The sequence below is a fragment of the Erpetoichthys calabaricus genome, chromosome 8 (genome assembly GCF_900747795.2).
Source record: "Erpetoichthys calabaricus chromosome 8, fErpCal1.3, whole genome shotgun sequence".
NCBI classification, from domain to species: domain Eukaryota; kingdom Metazoa; phylum Chordata; class Cladistia; order Polypteriformes; family Polypteridae; genus Erpetoichthys; species Erpetoichthys calabaricus.
In genome coordinates this window covers 67540863-67561314 of record NC_041401.2, presented here as the reverse complement: position 1 = coordinate 67561314, position 20452 = coordinate 67540863, and the positions used below count along the sequence as shown (strand labels likewise).

At 41.0% G+C, this 20452-nt stretch overlaps 1 protein-coding gene across 10 annotated transcripts in view; it reads right to left on the bottom strand.

Annotated features, from left to right (window-relative positions):
* Nucleotides 1-20452, bottom strand: part of rap1gap2a (RAP1 GTPase activating protein 2a) — a 451901-nt gene that overhangs the window by 70843 nt on the left and 360606 nt on the right. For 2 of the 10 annotated variants that reach the window (XM_028806696.2, XM_028806697.2), the window contains exon 1: nt 12815-13042. The exons of 6 other annotated variants lie outside the window; for them this stretch is intronic. In XM_028806696.2, coding sequence (XP_028662529.1) covers nt 12815-12838 — 24 coding nt within the window. In that variant the 5' untranslated portion in view covers nt 12839-13042. Of the gene's footprint in view, nt 1-12814; nt 13043-20452 lie in introns of those variants that run through there. 2 more of the 10 variants (XM_051930964.1, XM_051930965.1) reach the window with 2 other exon arrangements.

The following is a 20452-nucleotide window of genomic DNA, read 5'->3' as shown; positions in this document are numbered from 1 at the left end:
AATGAGGGTGGCAAGTGGTAGCGCTGCTGCCTCGCAGTTAGGAGATCCGGGTTCGCTTCCCGGGTCCTCCCTGTGTGGAGTTTGCATGTTCTCCCCATGTCTGTGTGGGTTTCCTCCCACAGTCCAAAGACATGCAGGTTCGGTGCATTGGTGATCCTAAATTGTCCCTAGTGTGTGCTTAGTGTGTGGGTGTGTGTGTGTGTCCTGTGATGGGCTGGCATCCTGCCCGGGATTTGTTCCTGCCTTGCGCCCTGTGCTGGCTGGGATTGGCTCCAGCAGACCCCCGTGACCCTGTGTTAGGATATAAGATATAACTGACAACTAAAATGAAACAGAAGTGTTGAGCAATAAGTGCTTCTTATTAAGCAGTTGGGTTGGAACAAAAACCCGCAGCCACTGCGGCCCTCCAGTAACGACTTTGCCCACTCCTGCTCTAAATGAAGTAGTTTCCACATGCCAAAGAGGTGCATAAGCAGTTGAGTGGTATCTGAGGGAAATGGGCTCTCATTCCGTGCTGCTTTGTATCCCTTAGTTGATGTTGCTGAGATAGGCTCTGAAGCCCTTCAACTGTGCATTTGTTGAATCAGTTCATAAGATGGATGGGTGGAATCAAGCAGCAAGAAATTTACATCTAAAAGATTTGCAAGTGAGAGGAATGTTGAATAACAAGCAGTTAAGTAACTAGGGGGAGCCCATGTGCCTGTGTTAGATGAATCCACCTTTTTAAAAGGATAAGTGGCTCTATGTCTGTGTGTCTATCTGCTTGCTAAGACAGATGGCGCATCATAAACATTAACACTGTTTTTACAAAACCTATATCAAGTGACATATAACAGAGACATATGCATTGCATAGTGCACTACAAACTTTAACACAGAGGTCTCCATTGATTACTGAGATTTCCACCCATCTTACAATCTAGTAAATAATACGTTAGCAATGTAGAATGCTTTCACTCAGGATATTCATACTCAATTAGACAAATAATATCAAACGTGGAAATGCAATCTGCAAATAAAAGCCGCACCACCTTGTAACTTCTGTCTAGCATCATGCAGATCTTCGCTTTTGATGACACAAATAAACGTAGAAGCTGTGTATGCAGTTCCTAAATGGCTGCTTCATCATGTGGACTGATTAAGATAATTGTACGCCATAAACCAATTCACCACAATACCACAGACCAGCATTGCAGCTCTGGCTGGTTAAGCGTACCAGAAGGCACAATTGTGTCATTTTGAGGGTAAAGAAGTGCTCCTCTGCAATGGGAACACTGTTGGCATCATGGTGTCAGCCGTCTTTGTCCCTTTCTACTTTCTGCTGTCACGCTCTGCAGGCCATGGCAAGCACAAGTAAGTCTCCATTTATACTTTTTCTCTGAAAGTCTCTGTCCTGTTTCTTAAATCCTCTCAAGGCTTTCCATGTGTTCCTTTTTCTTGCTGAACAGGGTGGGCTGCTTCCAGGCAAGTTTTGAGCTCTGACCATCCTCAGATGTGGTCAAAGACAATGGCCTTCTCATATCACCTGGGCAGAGCCACCTGCTGGCTGCTATGCTGCTGGAAACTGACTGTTATAATACAGCAGCATAGCTTGAAGAACATTTTGGAGGATTCCTCCCAATATTTTTTACTTTTCAGGCTTTCAGGAGTTTAAAGAATTAATGGGGAAAGGGGCAGAATTTATCACCTCGTGTTACATGGCATTAAAATGACAGCAATGCAGTGTTATCAAAGGGAAGAAATCGCCCTCCATTTGCAATGAATACACTATGGCATAAAAAAGTTAATAATTGAACATACATTCACTTCTGAGACATTATTAGTCACACCTGTGAAAGTGAAATTCCTGTGCATTTCGGCCTATTGCCAGCACATAACAAAATGAAAATGCCCTGTAGGTTATCATAAACAGCTTTCACTCTCAACGTCCATCCATCCATCCATCCATCCATTTTCCAACCCGCTGAATCCGAACGCAGGGTCACGGGGGTCTGCTGGAGCCAATCCCAGCCAACACAGGGCACAAGGCAGGAACACATCCCCGGGCAGGGCGCCAGCCCACCGCAGGGTGCACACACACACACAAACACACCAAGCACACACTAGGGCCAATTTAGAATTGCCAATCCACCTAACCTGCATGTCTTTGGACTGTGGGAGGAAACCCACGCAGACACGGGGAGAACATGCAAACTCTCAACGTCCATGTTATATTCAATTAGAGCTGACAATCCACACCAAAAAACTCCCCTCTGCACCTAATGTTACTGCTCTGAATGAGAGATGAGCAAACAGAAGGCAAAAAACAATAACAGAACAACACTTGAAAAAGCTGTCCTGTGCCCCTTGTGTGGACATCAGCATTGCTACATCCATCCATGCATTATCCAACCCGCTATATCCTAACTACAGGGTCACAGGGGTCTGCTGGAGCCAATCCCAGCCAACACTGGGTGCAAGGCGGAACACATCCCCAGGCAGGGCGCCAGCCCACCGCAGGGTGCACACACACACACCCACACACACTAGGGACAATTTAGAATTGCCAATGCACCTAACCTGCATGTCTTTGGACTGTGGGAGGAAACCCATGCAGACACGGGGAGAACATGCAAACTCCACGCAGGGAGGACCTGGGAAGCGAACCCAGGTCTCCTAACTGCGAGGCAGCAGCTCTACCAATGTGTCACCGTGCCTCTCGGGCAAGGCTACATGCTGTCTGTAATTTACTAATGCAGGGCATGAAACAACAGCATGGAGCCTAAACAAATGACTGTCAGGAAGAAATAAAAAAAACTGCTCTTTCTACCAAGACCCCTACCAGCCCTCCCTCTTTTACAGTCTTGTATTGCCTTTTCTCCCCATCTTTGTTCCACTTACCTCTATACAAAACCTCATGTCTTATTCTCAAAGCACAAGGCACAAGCAGAAATCTACTACATGGCAGCCCACTTAGTGAACTGGCAAATGTTCATCTGCTGATTGTAACTACCTACCATGTTCACCCATGCCAATTCAGAGGTGAAGATGGGCGAGCCCGAGCCTAATCTTTGCAGCAATAGAGACAAGACGGGGGCAGATCTTTGAGCCAAATCCATCAATTTGCGTTCAGAAATACAATCACAAATATGCTTATATTTTTGCAGTGATGTGGCATACTAGTGCCATGGTTAGTTCCACTTCCTCATGCCTCCAGAGTCCTGGGTTCAAATTCTAGGTCTCCCAGTGTTAAGTCTGCACATTCTCTCCATGTCTGTGTGAGTATTCCTCATCTCGCAGGTGAGTGTGTTAGGGTAAATGGCAATTTCCTATATTAGTAAGTGTAGGTAAGAGCACCTCATCCAGTGAGATAGACTGGCACGCCATCCAGTGCTGGTTCCTACATTGTGCCCCATGCTCCTAGGATAGGTGCCAGTTCCCCTGATCCTGAACTGTATGAACACACATGAGCAGACCCTCCAAAAACCTAACAGTAAGTCTTAGGAGGACTGTGACAGGGACCAGGAGTACTCTGGAAACCTCTGAAAGTTTCAAGCAACTTTGAACTGGAAGACATGTAACTTATGGAAATATGAATGAATTATTGTTATTATTAGACTTCAGACAGAACACTCCAAAGTACACACGGTGATTAAAATGAATCCTTCAATCTACATGCCCGTTGCATTTGGTGTTATGGAACAGTGGTGACAGAAAGAAGAAGACATCTAATCAAACTACCACAAAATCTTTCATCCAATCAAATGTGTGATGTTTAATTTTATTTGCTGGTTTGCAGACATTAGCAATACACAAAAATGTGCAAGAACAACACTTAGCAGTAAAACCCATGGTTTCTGTGTCAGAAATACGTTCCAAGGGAGGCGAGCTCTGTTCTGTCAGACAGCAGCCATCTTGTGTTTGCTGAGTTTCATTTGTTGCCATCAGGTTTAGATCCTCAAGACTCAAGAACAATATGCTATGGCTGGCGGTTGGGGCCCTTACCAGGCCGAGACGCCTCTATAGTGGAATGACTGGAGGGGAGAGTATATTAGGGGCATTACCTCACCCGGAGTGATAGATGGCAGCCCCCCTGGGTTACAGTGGTGCCTCTGACTCCCACAGGGCTCCATGGGGGTTGGAGTTTGGAGCAGCCCTCTTGGGTTCTATGGGTACCGCCAGGGGGTGTTGCAGGAACAGCTGAGTCCTTTGGTGCAGCACTTCTGCCACATCTGGAAGTGCAGCCGGAAGAAGATCACCGGACACCTGGAACACTTCTATATAAGGAGCCAGCTGCCACTACTCTGGGAGATAGAGTCAGGAGGAAAGGAGATGAAGCTTACCAGGAGGAGTGGAGGTGGACAGAGAGGAAGAGAAAGAGAAAGGAAAAGAAGAAAAGAGTGTTTTATGCTGTGCTTTGGTGCTATGAACTGTGCTGTGCAGGTGGGAAATGGGGAAAGGCATTTCCCACAGGAAAAAAACACAAAAAAGCGTATACAGAACTTGTGTCCTGCATCTGTCTGTCAGGTTAGGGCGGCAGGGGCACCCTCTGCAGGCCACAATGTTTAAGAACTCTTTTACTTGCAGAGCTATGAGAATTCTAAATAACTATTGTGCACAGCTACCGTTCAATACTCTCATTGCAGAAGTCCTATGAGTGTGTACCTGTTGTCACAATAGTTGTCACTTGTTGTCTCTTGGAGTGTTTTCTTGGATCTGTGTAACAAAATCTTATGTTTGTACTTTTCCACCTGCAAACAAGTTACCCATTTAGATAATAAAATTTACCTCCATACCTACTGTATATTTACAAACATGCACCAGGAACTGAATTTATTCTCTCAAACATTCATCAGGTGAAACTGCCATATACTGAAGAACCTCAACAGCAAATCTCATACAGCCACACTATGCACCTTTCACTCTCGTCACTTCAAACATAACCATTGTGTTTCAATTTTCATGGGTAACTCCTGCATCGATTGGCTTTGAGGTCTTTCTGTTCAATCACCTTCTCCTGAATTATATTTGATGGACCAATATAGGCTCCGATAGTTAGGCTCACAGGAAACTCCATAGCCTAATATTACATTCTCAGCCTGATGCAGTCAGATTTAGGGTCATGGGGGCTGAAGCCTATTTAGGCAGTATTGGCCACAAGTCAAGAAAGAGCAGTGAACAGAGCAACAGTCCATTGCAAGACCACTCATTCAGTGCCAGTTTGGAATTGTCAATCAGTCTAACCCGCATGTGTTTGGGGATGTGGAGGGAAAAATCACATGGACATGGCAGAAATGTGCCAACCCCACAAGGATTAGGGAAAACTGCTAGGTGTAAAGAGAACTGGATGCACAGGGTGACACATGTATTTTCAACATTGTTTTTTTTGCAACTTGATTAAATCTACAGACATATTTACCAAGAGTTAGATGGCTTCAGGCTATAATGCCAACATATGCCAACATTCTTTTAATAGTTGTAAGAGCCTACCAAGAGCCAAATAAACTTATAAGCCTGAAGGGCATAGGTTCAAATACTTGGATGTAGTCAATTAAGGCAGGTGGCAGAAAAATACAGAGAGAAGAGAAATGTTATATCAATACTCTGCTCTAGACGAGGCATGGCATGGCCTCCACCTACATTTCTACAACTGGAAAGTGGCAACTCAAGCAGTTTACTCAGGATCAAACTGTAGGGTGTGGATCAAACTGGCAGCATTGCAGCATAAATGTTATGATTCACTTTATTTTAAATATATATGTTTTTACTCAGACTTTTATAGTCAACAGTCTTAATTTCAAAATCAATCCTTGATAAATATTTAAGGTAGTTTAAAATGATCTATACACTACCACGACACCATCTTGCTTTGGCATGGCACTGCTGAGTTGTGCTGCTGTTGTCATGGTAGTTGCTAGGGGCGTGGCTTTATAGTTGCATCACTAGCGGAGGATATAAAAGCCTGCATGCAATTAAGAAGTGACATCCTAGATTGTCTGGGCTACTCTAAAAGCTCTGTCACTGCATTTTCTATCGATTTCTTGGTCTTTGATCTCTTTCTGCTGTTTTTTCACTTCATACTTGCCTGACATTTTGGTTTTGGTTTCCTTTATAATAGTTTTCTCTTGCAAGCTTTAAACATCTCTCTCCTTGCCTTGTAGCAGAACATCAAACTCGCTAAACTAAACTTTAGTTTGCTCACTAGGAGATCACTGAACTACAACTCTGTTCCCCTGTGTTGCCCAGCTCTCATTTTAAAACCTCACCGTAAATTTCACTTTACACTTGACAGATTAAAGAAAATGTGGAGTGTCCTCCTCTTGATTCTTCTTTGCATTATGCTCAGAGTTGTCAAAAGGATGTAACAGGTTGATGTGGAGAAGTGCAATGATTCAGCTCATGTATTTCATCAGTCTTATGTTTGAAGTTAGGGCCAAACAAGTCCAAATATTAGATTTTTGCAAAAGGGTGCATCATTTATTTAATACTTTGAGCTTTTATAATGGGAACTTTTGCTGACTCAATTTTAACAAAAATCAAAATCAGTTTTATCTAGTTTTAAATACTTTGACAGTGTAGAACATGAACGGACAACTTCACTAGAATATGATGCATGGAAAACTTACAAAGATGCAAGAAAAGAAGAAATGTAATGTGACAGCTATGGATCTCAGCACTGCCATTGTTTGCACTCTAAAGAAAGTATATTAAACAGTTTATGAGGACCAGAATGCTGAACATTAAATATTATCACGATTGTCTACAAATAAACTCATAAATTAAAATTTGCTGATTCAGTTAATTTTAATTAATTACACATTGTTCTAATGTTCTGACTTTTAATGTAATAATATATGCAGGTATGCAAGAGTAATAAAATGATAGATCATGCTGTAGTAGTTCATGACTAGTTGTTCCACCCCCCAGGGTGACATTAAGACACAACATAGCAGACTTTCTACATTTGACTATCTATGGGATATTGTCCAGTTTCTAAAAATATGTGCAGCCTTTAATGCATGAAGCTGGGACAAATACAAAAAATACTGTAAATACATACAGTAAAGTTGGCAGTTAAGTTTTCAATTTTTATAAATCAGAAAGCACTTGGCTTTAATTTAATTAATTTCATTAATTTAATTAATTACATTAATTTTTCTCCCAAGTTAAATTTTAAAACTAAACCATTTACACCTTTACAGGTAAAGCTGTTCTGAATTTTGTAACCGATTACACACTTGCAATGAGACTACATAACACAGTACATAAACACAGCATCACAAAATTACCAAATGAAGCAAGGGCAATATTTACGTCTCACACCGTGGAGAAGGAATAGTTGTTTTATTGAGTTTATAATCTGGGTAAGACATCTGTCATACTTTATTAATGTAAACTTTATTAATATTAAAGTCCTTGATAATATTATTAAATACATACACACATACATTCTGAAACCTGCTTAATCCTGAAAAGGCAGAAAAGTACCCAGAACAGGGTGCCAGTCCATCAAAGACCTGACTCTTAAACACACACACACACACACACACACACACACACACAGGCCCTGTGTGGCATCACCTCCTAATCAAACCTACATAACTGGGGAAAGTGGGAGGAAAACCCATAAAGATATGGAAGAGCATGCAACTGACATGGACACTCAATCCAAGAAGCAGCAGCTCTACTCACTGTGCCACCTTACCTCCCTTCTTTTATTATTTGTCATCCTTTATTTATCTAAAGCCTTGACTTGAAAAATATCAACTTAATCCTGCATGGATGAAACAGGCCAGTGAAACATTAAGAGAAGGATGAGATTCTTAACTGTGCTTACTGATTCTGCTAGGCTCTCTGTGTTATCTGGCTTTGCCTGGGTATTATTTAAAAACTTCACTGTAAATTGTAAAGTGGGATTAATGTTACAATGCTTACAGTAAATATGATCAGCTATCCCAATTCATTATGAGATTTGACTTGGCTGTGGGGTTACAACTACTTGAAATCTCTGGCAGAGTTTGGCATCAAAAGAAACAGAAATTAGTGCTGGTAAAGTCGGATGATGGTGTAGTGGTTAGCAACTTTCAAGGAGTTGTTCTGACTTTCCTTTCATACTGATCTCTGGCCTTTGCACTTTACTTTTGTTTTAAAGACCACCCCCCACACCCCCCACAACTTCCACATTGGGTAAAGCAACAAGAGTAGAGTGGCATGCTGGACCAGAGGTTAGAGTTGCTGCCTCCTGGAGCCAATGTTTTTGGTTTGAATCCTGTGGTTGGTTGGCTGTCTTGGTGGAGTTTGGAGTTCTCCTCATGTCTGTTTATGACTTCTTCTGAGTACACACTCCTTCCACTCCTCATGCAGTTTAGGTTAATAGACAACATTTACCTTGTGTAAGTGTGTGTATGTGCGTGTATTTGCTCTGAGATGGACTGTCTAGGGTTGATTCCCATCTTGTGCCCAGTGCTGTCATCACAGGATCTCACCACATTTAGGTTTGAGAATATACGTTTTGTGCAATTGCAAGGAATATCCTGTAGTACAGTAAAGGAGCTGAGCTGTAAGATGCTCTGGTAGTAATTGCACTGAAAGCGGCAACATTACCAGTGACACAAGGCCACCGTTAATAGAGGTGCTATGCCCCAGTGTAATAGTTGGTGTCCAGGAGTTAACTAGTCCTAGGAAATAAATGAGGACAGTGTGACACAACAGGGCCAGGAGACCCCATGCCATTAATTAACAAGTCTCACTGCTGCCATCTAACACATGACTCCATGGTGGGCTCCCTAGCCCTTTAGGAGAACACTGCAGTCGTGAACTGCCAGGATACCTGGGGTTACAAAAGGGAATTCTGCTCTACCATGACAGCCCACGAGCTTCCTTGGCTATTTCTAACCCCAGAAATAATAGCTTGGCTACCCTGGAAGTAGTTCCTGGCTGGGGCTTAAAAACTCCTTCTGGTCAATAGTTCAGAGGTTTGGCATGGACAAGAGCTAGACTGACAGGAAGGAGAGTGGTTAGAGAGACGAGAGGAGGCAGATGGAATGAGGAGAAAGAAGCTTAAGATGACATGTCGTAAAATTCGTAAGCCTGAACTAGATCACTTTTGGGGCTGAAGCCTAACCCAGCGAACACAGGGCGCAAGGCAGGAACAATCCCCTCGATAGGGCACCATCCATTGCAGGGTGAACACACCCCCCACACACACACACCCACACGCACACACACACACTAGGGGCCAATGTAGAGACAGCAGTCCAACAGGTAGTGTTGTTTTCCCTATTATTCATATTTCAGACTCCACTTCGCTTCTATTATTTTATTATGTTTTGCAATAAAATCTTTTTCTTTAATTTACTTTGGTCTACTTGGCTTTATTTGAGTATAGGGTCAGCTCAAAAGGACCCTTATGGACGACAGTACAGAGACTGGATTAGATTGGATATCTACTTCCAAATACAGACCAGGATTACAAGGTGCTAAAACCTGTTGTGGTGGCAACATGTAGAAATCTGGAAGGACACAAGTTCACAAATGAATACTGATAGGCATAAAACACACACACGCATAAGCTGATATCACATTTGAATCATGGGAAGAAACTCACATAAACACAAGAAAAATACTTGCAAAACCTCCAAACAAGAATGGAACCTGAACCCCAAGTGCTGAAAGCTGAAATTGCTATGACACGAATGAGTGTATCTGTTTTATTATTCTTCTATCCTGTCCATCCATCCATCCATCCATCCATCCATCCATCCATCCATCCATCCATCCATCCATCCATCCCTAATCAGAACCAAATCAATCCAATTTAAAACTGCAAAGAAAACGGAGACAGAAAATTGCTTTAAAAAGGATGCCAATCGACTCCATTGCATTTTTATATTATGATAGTGTGATGTTTAGCACTGCTGCCTCACAATTCCATGGACCTGGGTTCTTTACCCGATCTGTCAGCGTTATGTGTAGTATTTGCACATTCTTTACATTCTTATGGATTATCTTTTAACTAGCAACTTTAAATGGACCCAATCTGAGTAAATATGGCTTTGTACTTTTGTTTGCCATGTGGAAAGTTACCATTCAACTTGGTGTACAGATGGTTTCTGCACTGTTACCTAATGCTGCCAAGAATAAGAAAGGGAGCAATCAAAAATGGCACCAAGATTCCTTGCATCAGAAGAAGGTCTGGTGAGATCACCATGAAGAGTGACTGAGAAGGAGCTCATTTTCTTTAAGTTGCGTTTTACTGCCAATTTGCAGTAGTTCAGTTTTGTTGCAATTTCATTTTAAAGAGTTCTGCTCCATCCAGGTTTTAATTTCACTAAGGCTAGTTGTAAGCTGAGACAGCCCTGATGAAGTTTCACTTTTAACATTGAAAAAGATTTGAGCGTCATCTGTTTAAAAATGATAACCCAGTCCATACCTATGAATGATATGGCCAAGGGGAAGCATATAGATACAAAAGAGCAGAAGGCCAAGGACAGAGCCCTTGTATGACTGGCACTGAGTTGGATCTGCTGTTGCCAAGACTAACAAACTCTAAGACTTAAACTACTGGATGACAGTGCCAGAGATACCAAGCATGTTCTCCATTCTGGACAATACAATATCATGTCTGACAGTGTTGAATGAAGCACTAAGATTTAACAGAATTAATATGCTAGTTTGCCCAGAGTCTGCTGCCATAAGCAAATGATTGGTTACCTGAAGCAGAGCCGTTTCACAGAGGTGCTGCACCCTGAAACAAAACTGAAAGGGTCCCATCAAATTATTAGAATGTCCACAGTTGTCATACTTTTGGCTTTATTGACTGTCCATAAAGATCTATCTATCTATCTATTCATCCATCCATTTTCCAACCCGCTGAATCCGAACACAGGGTCACGGGGGTCTGCTGGAGACAATCCCAGCCAGCCAGCACTGGGCACAAGGCAGGAACCAATCCCGGGCAGGGTGCCAACCCACCGCAGTCTATCTATCTATCTATCTATCTATCTATCTATCTATCTATCTATCTATCTATCTATCTATCTATCTATCTATCTATCTATCTATCTATCTATCTATCTATCTATCTATCACAATTACATTTAAGACATATCAAGAAGTTCACTGTCAACAACTTTCATTACAAATTGAACAATAAAGACATGGACATCAACAGCAAAAATTGGCCTTTTGCAGTTGTCAGCACCTGATGCTGAGCAGTAACTTTGTTTGATGTGTTTAATGCCTGACAAAAAACACTATCTGTTGCATTTCAGTTCTTTCAAAACTGAAAAGTAGCCTGACCAAATAACCCATTGCCACCTTGCACTTGGAAGGGTTCAAATCATACGGTTTAGGAAGTAAACACGTAAAAGGCAACTAATCACATGAAGTTCACTTTCGGAGCAGTCCGCATGTGAACATATTAGGCCACTTCCCATATTAGTCTAGTTCTCTTTGCCTGCCCTTTGAGATGACTGAAATTGGAAATGCCACAGGTGCTTTGGTGGTTTGCCCTCTGGATGCTGGTTATCTCTCTATTATAAAAAAAAAAATCTTTCAACAAAACGTAATCTTTTGAAAAGAGACAGAGAGACACTTTCATGTCCTGCGATAAACGTTTGAAGCGCTACACGAAATGCAGATCACGTGGCAAGCCAGCAGCTGATCGAACAAAGAGGAGGTAAAAAAAAAAGTATTTGTTTCCCAATGTATAACTGTTTAAGATGGGTTTTAGAGGAGCGTCCGTGTCTCCTTGGGGTGAATACAGGCCCCCTTTACACAATGGCGAGTAGCGCTGGTGGGGAGGAAAGGGATTGTCTAGCGAAGCGAGCAGGGGGTGAATGAAGCCCCCTGATATTATTATATAATAAAGCGCATTACACAATTAACTTCCATACACCAAGCTATCCATTCATTGTATAAGCTGCCTGTCCAGTTCAAGTTAGTGATGGATCCAGTATCTACCATGGTAGAATAACCCACACAGGTACATGGAGAACATACAAACTTCACACAGGCAGTCACCAGGCCCGGGATTTGCACTCAGGGGTCTGTCCTCAGTGCTACCCACTGTTCCATCCCACAGTGAACGTAATCATTTCCAACTTGTCATTTTCCTAGCAGCAGTGGAAACAATCCGAAAACCAGTCCATGGCAGGACCCACTCACAAACACATTGCAAATGTGGAGTCACCAGTCAAGCTCATCAGCACATCTTAGGCCATGTGGGAGGTAAACCTACAGTATGCAGACATATGCAGTCTACACAAGCACAGTGACCTGACTGGGATTTGAATGCAGGGCTCTGAAACTGAGGCAGCAGGGCTAACCATTGTGCCACTCCGCAGAGGACTAAATCATTTCAAAAACAGTGTACTGAAACTAACTACCAGTCAATGCAGTAAAGCCATAAAACAGATCATCCGATTTGTTTATTTATTAGCTTCGGCTTTTAATCCCACTGTCATGATCCTGCATAGCCAGTCCTGTAGGAGATAAGATTTATAACTGGTGTGTGTGTGTGTGTGTGTGTGTGTGTGTGTGTGTATGCAATTAACAGACTCTATCTATCAGTTCACGTACTGATCAGTTACAGTAAATTGCACTTCGGAAACTAAAAGTTACAGTAAAAGTCAAATAACATAATTACCAGGCAATGCCTAATGCACAAAGAAACTGTTAACATTTGCTTCTTTTGATTTGGAGATCCTTTGTGATGATTTAGCTGCAAGACCAATCTGCTGTCATAATGTCGCGCAGACACTTATGCAGCTTTTCTAACACACGCCACTTGTGCATTTTGAAGCCTTGGGCAGTAAACATATAGATACACTCACCGCGGACCTGAGATAGGACAGCATGGTGCCAGGTCACCGTACGCAGCCTCCCATCCACTCGTGACTGGTCCCCAGAGGGCAGTGAGACGGGAGCGGAGTGTCCAGCTTGCCTCCTTCACGAGCAGTCCCTGCCTCAGTCGTCAGGCCCCAGTGAATGCGACTTTCAATTCCTACATTACCCTCCCTTTGTCAACTTTCTTTCAAGCTTAACAATAATCACAGGTGTCTCCTACTTCTGTACTTTTTTTTTTCCCCGTCTCTAAAACAGGAAAGTCAAGTAGATGAGGTGTATTAGTCAATTAGATAAACAGGTCAGACAAGTGCATGCTTTACACCATTGGCTCAATAGTGAAACTTTTTCTTTGCAATCTTGCAGAGATTGGAGGAAGACAGGAGTGCAAATACACTCAAGAGATCACTTAAAATAGAATATAAAAAAAATGAGATGCATTTCCTCAAAATGCCAGTGAGAGTCACCCTCAGGGGTGGAAAGTTAATACTTCTGCTTGGCTAAATAACTAAAAATCCAAAGAGACCATTCCCAGGCGTCCAGTTTACAAGATTTGCTATACAGGAAGGTTTTATGTTGAATAATTGCAGTCACCCAAGTATACTTGGAGAAAATTGTAGGGGAAAAAAAATGTTAAAAAAGAGAGAATGATATAAGTGCAGGGAGAAGAAAGGGAGAATGATATAAGTGCAGTTTTTGGAGGGTAGCATGGTGGCTCAGTGATAAGCACTGCTGCATTACATCACGAGAGAGCCAAGTTCACTTCTCAGCTTGATTCAAGTGAAATATACAGGCACATCTGTGGTGGGCGGCACAGTAGTGCAGCTGCCTAGCAGTTAGAAGACCGGGATTCACATTCTGGGTCCTCCCTATGTCTGGGTGGGTTTCCTCCCACCATCCAAATACATGCAGCTTAGGTGAATTGGTGACACTAAATTGGCCCTGGAGTGTATTTGGTGTGTGTGTGTGTTCACCCTGTCCACGGTTTGATCCTTCCTTGCTCCCTATGGTAGCTGTAAAAAGCCCCAGTGCCTCCCTTATGACCCTGGTTGGGATTACAGTATATACTCGCGGATAAGTTCTCAAGCGGATAAGTCAGGACTTAACTTTACTGTATAATTTCTGGTATTTAATAATGTCGGTCGTGTAAGTCGAATGCGGAAAACTCACACTATTGGTCCAAGAGATTATGATATGCTAACGCCCACCTGAGAGAGTAACCATGGAGCACACCGACTTCTTTATCTATGTTTTGTGCCTACATGACCACACAGTAATACCCAAACTATTCCGAAGCGAAGTTTGCACTGTTTTGTGTTTTTTGTATCTCACACCCTCATACACGTTTATCGTAAGAGCATCCGTTATCTAGGATGGAGCATTCGATCAGAAGAAAATATGAAGCTGGTTTTAAATTAAAAGTCGTTGAAGTGGCGAAAGAAATTGGTAACTGTGCTGCTGCAACAAAATTCAATGCGTCTGAGAAACTGAAGCGAGATCGGAGGCAAGAAGATGTAAAAAAAAAAAAAAATTAAGTGTTGCATTTTTGAATTGGCATATAAGATTTTATGATTAATTTTTTGGGTTTGAAGACCCGACTTATACGTGAGTATATATGGTAAGTGGGTTAGAAAATGACATGACACCTGTGGTGAAGTACACTAAGGGTCAAAAGAAATCAAATTTTATTTGTCACATATAAATTCTACAAACAGTACAATTTGCAGCAAGTGCTTAGCTGCTCAACTCCAATGACTGTTCCTTGAGATGACTATACAATAAATGGACAATAACAATATATAAGTATATACTGTAACTTTCGAAGTCTGTGATGGAGCAGGAATTCTTGTTTTGAATAATGCAGCTCAGACTCACTGGTGTAGGTGTCCGCTAATAGAGTAATGGAGTAATCATTTACTCTCCTGCGAATATGTGACTTGTGCGCCCATCCCTCATTAGCAGTTCTGTAAGTCAATGAGTCTACTTAAGGGACAAAAGGGAGTTTACTGTAAGTAGTTGGAAAGGAAGAGAAATAGAAAGAGAAAACAAGGAAAAAGTTGAGAGCAGGATAGAGCTAGGGGCGGTGGGGAGGACAGAAGGCAAAGTAGTAGGGTGAGCCCCTGGTGGGGCGAGGGGTATGGCACTCCAGGGGTGGATCGTCCTTGCTGAGCTGAGGAGCTGAGAAGCAACTGAGGTTTGTGTAAACCTATAGATGCAAAAATGATGGCAGCAGAAAGGTCCCATCTGGTACTAGACTAGAGGGAACAGGAAGGTTGACTGCGTTTGCTGGGGTCTCAGCCCTGCTGTGATATCCTAGGAGAGACAAGAGAGACAAGAGGCAAGGGAGGAGAATATCTCGACTGTGTTTGAATTCATGGTTCTTAATGGAAATATTTGCTGGTTTTATCTTCATGCACTATTTTATAGAATATTTATGCATTATTTGTTGAAGATTCACTGTTTTGACATTACTCATTTGGAAATTAATTGTGTCCTCATTGCACTAGTCCATCCTGTTCATGATTATTGTTGATGCAGGTTCAAGAAGATGCCAAGGCTGCAGGCACCTGGGCATCACAACATCTTGGATAGAAAACTGGCCAGTGTGTGCAAATCACAGCTGTACACTCCTTACATTTAATAATTTTGTCTTCCACAGTTCTCTACACATTTTGAAATTGGCTGACAAACTTTACCATCTATTAATATTTTAAGACACCTAATCAGATTTTATTGTTGCAGGAAGTTGTTGCTAACAGTGGGTGCAAATCAGAAGCTAATCCATTGCAAGCGAAAACTATTTGTGCTTTAAATTTATTAATATGATTAATTTCATGTACTGCATCAGCACAGCCAATAGCACAATTGCCTTACAGCTCCATGGACCCGAGTTCCATTTCTGGTCTGATGAAAATGAATAGAGAGAGTGCAAGAACTTCTAACCAGGAGCCAACACTGGCCAGTCAACTGGATGGGGAAAGCAAGAAGGAGGAGAAAAACAAAACAAAAACTATAAAAGGAATGCCTTTGACTTTCTCCAGTCCTTGGGAGCCCCCATCTCTGACAGCGTTTATAATAAAACTGCCGATCTTCCCTCTCTACTCCCTACTTTACCAGAGCATAGAGCACTTTACATAGCCCAAAGAATTTTAAGAAAAATAAAAAAAGATGTAGTTCCATTTCAAATTACTGTATGTAACAATGTTGGGACAACCCTGGGCGACTGGCCCTTGAAACAGTGGACCATATGAAGGCTGTGTTCCTGGATGGTCACGAGATTTTGGAGGTAACCCTCGACCCTGAAAGTAAGTACAGTGGGGGGTTTCAACAGGGGTAGTGCGAGTGAAGGCAAGCACAAGAGATGAAAGTCTCTGGACAGGAGAAAGAGTCGGCCAGGATTGGCAAGGTCGGGAAAGAGAGAGAAGGTGAGCAGGAGATGAGTGTGGAGAAAACACAGAAGTGGAATCAGTTGAGCAACCTCCAGCTAATCTGTGTGCAGTGTTTTGTATGGTCCATATCACCTAATTTATAACTGTCTTCTTCATGTGAAATCAAGACCTTTATATTGTAATTGTTTAAAGTGCATTACATGACAAGGAGATTGAACTGGCTGTTACTCAAATACCCTTTAATGGAGGTGAGATACATTTGAAAGATAAAAACCAGACAAGTTCACAGCTCTCCTATGAAACAAGAGGTGCAGTTCCATTAGAAGAAACTAATTTGTGCCTCACTGATCTCTGTGACAACACAGGGCTCTGAACCTTCCATAAATCTGAAATGTAAATTCTGATGATGTCGGGTCTGACTTCTTCGAGAGCCATTACCTCAGACAATGATCAAAGAAGCAGGCTTTGCAGCTCAAGTCAACTTGAATGGTTACAATGCACACAGCACTCACTCGGAAATTGTTCAGGTGGGTTTAACAGACAGTTGAAAACATTTTCATGCAGCTTTTGTGTATTTCAATAATAGACTTATTTTTCTTTCCTACTGCAACATTGAGCTGGCATTGTCATGTCTTTTGGAGTTCTTAGATGGCCATGCTTTTATAATGTCATTCTAAGAATCGCTGCACTCTTGCACATTGCAGCAGATGAACATGTTTGCTTTTTTAAGTGTGTATGATGCTACAGAGGTCAGCCTTTCTCATTAAAAAGAGCCTGAAAAAATAAGAGAAACTGCCTGATGTTCTGCTACATATTAGAGAGCCAGTGTAGGAAGCAATGAAGTTAAATCAATATTTAATATATCACTGTGGTTTGTCTATTTAATAAGCTTTGCACTCATTTTCCGAACCTGCTTATGAAAAGCTATTTTTTCACAAATAATGTATATTTTATTTTTAATAATTATGATTATTATTACTAGGTAACATTAGTTGACTTGAATTTTTACTTTATATATTATACATTCTTGCATTTTGTTTTCACTATTATGCTCTCTGCAAGAACACATATCTTGGTGTCTGTCATCAGAAATACAATTTTTTTTTTCTAGAGATTTCTAGCAAAAGTTGGCAAAGCTCCTACATAACTTGAGTAATCGGTGGCACAAAAAAATCATAAAATTGAAACAAGTGTTGCTGGACACAGCCAATCACATTCTGGTTTCTTAGGTCATTTTGTGTATTATTTTCGGAGAGATCGATATTTTTGGAAGGTTTGTAGCAGTGCCTCATCCTGGGGTACGTTTTTCATTCTTTTTTGTTTTCCAAAGTTCCCTTGCTGTACCTTTGGCTTGTTTTTATTTTATTTTGTATTTTTGTTTTGCCTGGCCCTTAATTGTGGTCAGCGTTCTACAGTGGCTAGGCTTGAGTTAGGATTAGGACTCTCAGGTGCTGTGAGCAGTAGAGCAGTCATCACCCGAGGGGACCATTTAAGACCCTCACCTGTCCCGCAATTTGCCATTTCTTTAGCATATGCCAGAGGCTGTGTTTTTGGCTCCTTTGCACTCTCATTTTCATTGCTTCTTGATTTCTTTGTGGATTATTGTTATAGCTTGTTTTATGATGTAAACGGAAATTCTTGTTTGGCAGGAATGTTTTGTTTTCTTTAGATGTTTGGCCCCACACATGGATTTATATTTTTGATTGCCCTTTGGATTCTATTTTTAGTAACTGGGTCTTTTAGTGAGTTTGATCAATCTTGATTTTTATTTCTTCAATTTATTGTTTTTTCATTTCTGTTTTGGAAAGATCTTTAATTTTCTATGAATAATTTAATACATTATTAATTTAATATTTAATAATTTCATATTTGAAGAACTTCTTGAAAAACCTCTTTAATTTATTATTTTTAATAAATTGATTGAAAATATTTTGGTCACTTTTTTGAATTTTTGGAAGGATTTTGATTTTGGTTTTCTCATTTTGGGTGAAATATAACAAAATGTCACAGCCAAAACAACATTTATTTCTTCCTTGAAGATGTTTTCAGAAAGTAAAAAAAAAATAGCTAAATGCCATGACACTATCTGGTATTGTATATGGTTGCCATCATTTTATGAGTCCTATTACTGAAATGCGGCTCCCGATTGATGGGGGTGTAGTCTTTAATGCAACCGTTCAGAACTGGCGGCCAAGTTCTCATCCTAGATTTACAGATAATCCTGATGTTGGTGTGCAATTCATTTGCTAATAATTTGCTAACTTCCTGGTGTCATGTCACTGTTCCTCCTTCATGTTTTATGTCTGGTTTTGATTCTTGTTTTTATGTTGATACTACTTTTCTTGATTATGGGCATTATTCTTTGTTTTTTTATATACGTAAGCCACCTGTGTTACGTTTCTTGTGTTTTGTGGGTGATTCCCCAAAAGGTGGGGCCACTGGCAAGGAACTGCTCCCGACCCTTTAAATCCAGAGGGTTTCCCACAGTTCATGGTAGTTCATTTCAGACGTGCTTTGTAGCAATGAGTTTACTTGTGCCTTTTTCTGTGCTTTTGTGGATTACTGAATTTATGACCTGTTTGCTCTGCTTTTGAACCTGCTCTGGATTTCTGTATTGGGACCTTGTTTGCCTGGATTGTCTTTTGTTTTAGGGAACCCTGTTTTGCCTTTTGTGCTCTACGGAGCTTGCTTTTGTTTCAGAGCATTTTTCGGATAATAAACCTTTATATTTTATAAAGTTATGTGTTTGCCCTTGTTACTAGCTGGGTTTGATGGCTTTCCCCTCTTGTGGGCATTTTTGGAAGCACTTTTGGGATGTATGTGCTTTGGGACTCCTATGTTTTGATTCTGTATTTGGCTTGTTCCCTGACTATGTTTCCTCTCCTGATCCTTATCATTAAAACCTTTACTGTCTTGTTCTGAGTCATTTTATAAACTGATCAACAAGCCAGATGGGCTAGAAATTTTAGGATTTAATTTTCAGTCAATAACTAAGCTGATGTATCTGAAAGAGATTCAGCCAATGCCACAAAGAACAACGAATTCCCGAAAAAAGGGTACTTAAGCCTTACATAAAGACTCATTTAAGAGTGCCTTACAGAAATCTCCAGTGCCTGAGGTTTTGTCTCCAGTTACAAAGTATTTGGAGCCTGAGCCTACAGAATCTGCACAACCTGAGCCTTCCCATTTGGGGTAAAACCTAGAAAAATTCTATTTATTCTCATCCCTTTGTGTATGCATGTATGTATTTCTCTAACTTTACTGCTTTCTCAGCAGTGTGCTATTTCTTTGTGCACTTTAGAAGCTAGTTGTTTTTAGGCAGGAGCTCATAACTCATCATATAGTATCAGATGACTAAGGTAAACTCTTTCAGGCTTCCCAGTAGACCTTGTACCATTGTTTCCTTTATCAGCTAAGATGTTACAGGGACTAACAACACATGTTATTTCTTGGAAGTTTTACTGTCAGAGCTACAACCATGGAAACTCAGAAGCACATTTTTTCACCTCTTTAAAAATGATGTGTTTGCTTTTTTGTAATGGCTGCGATGTAACGCTGCTACATGAAATTAACATAGATTGACAAACTGAACCCATGACCTTGAAGAGGGGAGATGTCTTACGTAGGCGCTGAAAACAACAAACTGGAAGTCATACCAAAGGAATCCCTAAGATGCACTTGTAAAGGCATATCAAATGACAATAAATAGATAAGTGGGTAAAAAAGAAGCATTACATTTTGTCATTTCACATCACACTCTTTGCTGCTTATTTTTATTTTGTGCATTATATCTTGTAATAAATGGCAAAAATGTACATGAAACTCAGCAGGTCAATGGTACATTTTAAGAATTTTTGCATTGGACTTTGGGTTTATGGTTCTCAGAGATTTCAAGAAGGTTCTGATTGAGCAGAACCTGTACTTATAGTATTCAGCTGCTTTTTCTTTTCAAAAGACAGAACATTATAACTGCATAATACTCAATGAAACAGTAATACCATAACAGATCCAACAATTTACTTCACAATCAGTCTTTATATCTACAAAAAAAATGAACAAAGAGGCTCCTTCTGATTGGAAGTGGAGGCTCACTATGTGACCAATGAGAATGTCACTCCAAAAAGAAAACAGTGTGTAGACGGTTATTGTTAATTTATTGTTAGTGAATTTATGAACCAGAAGTTGAAATCTAAAGGCAGGTAGGGGCTGATGGATTAAACATTCATTTGTAAAGGGGTG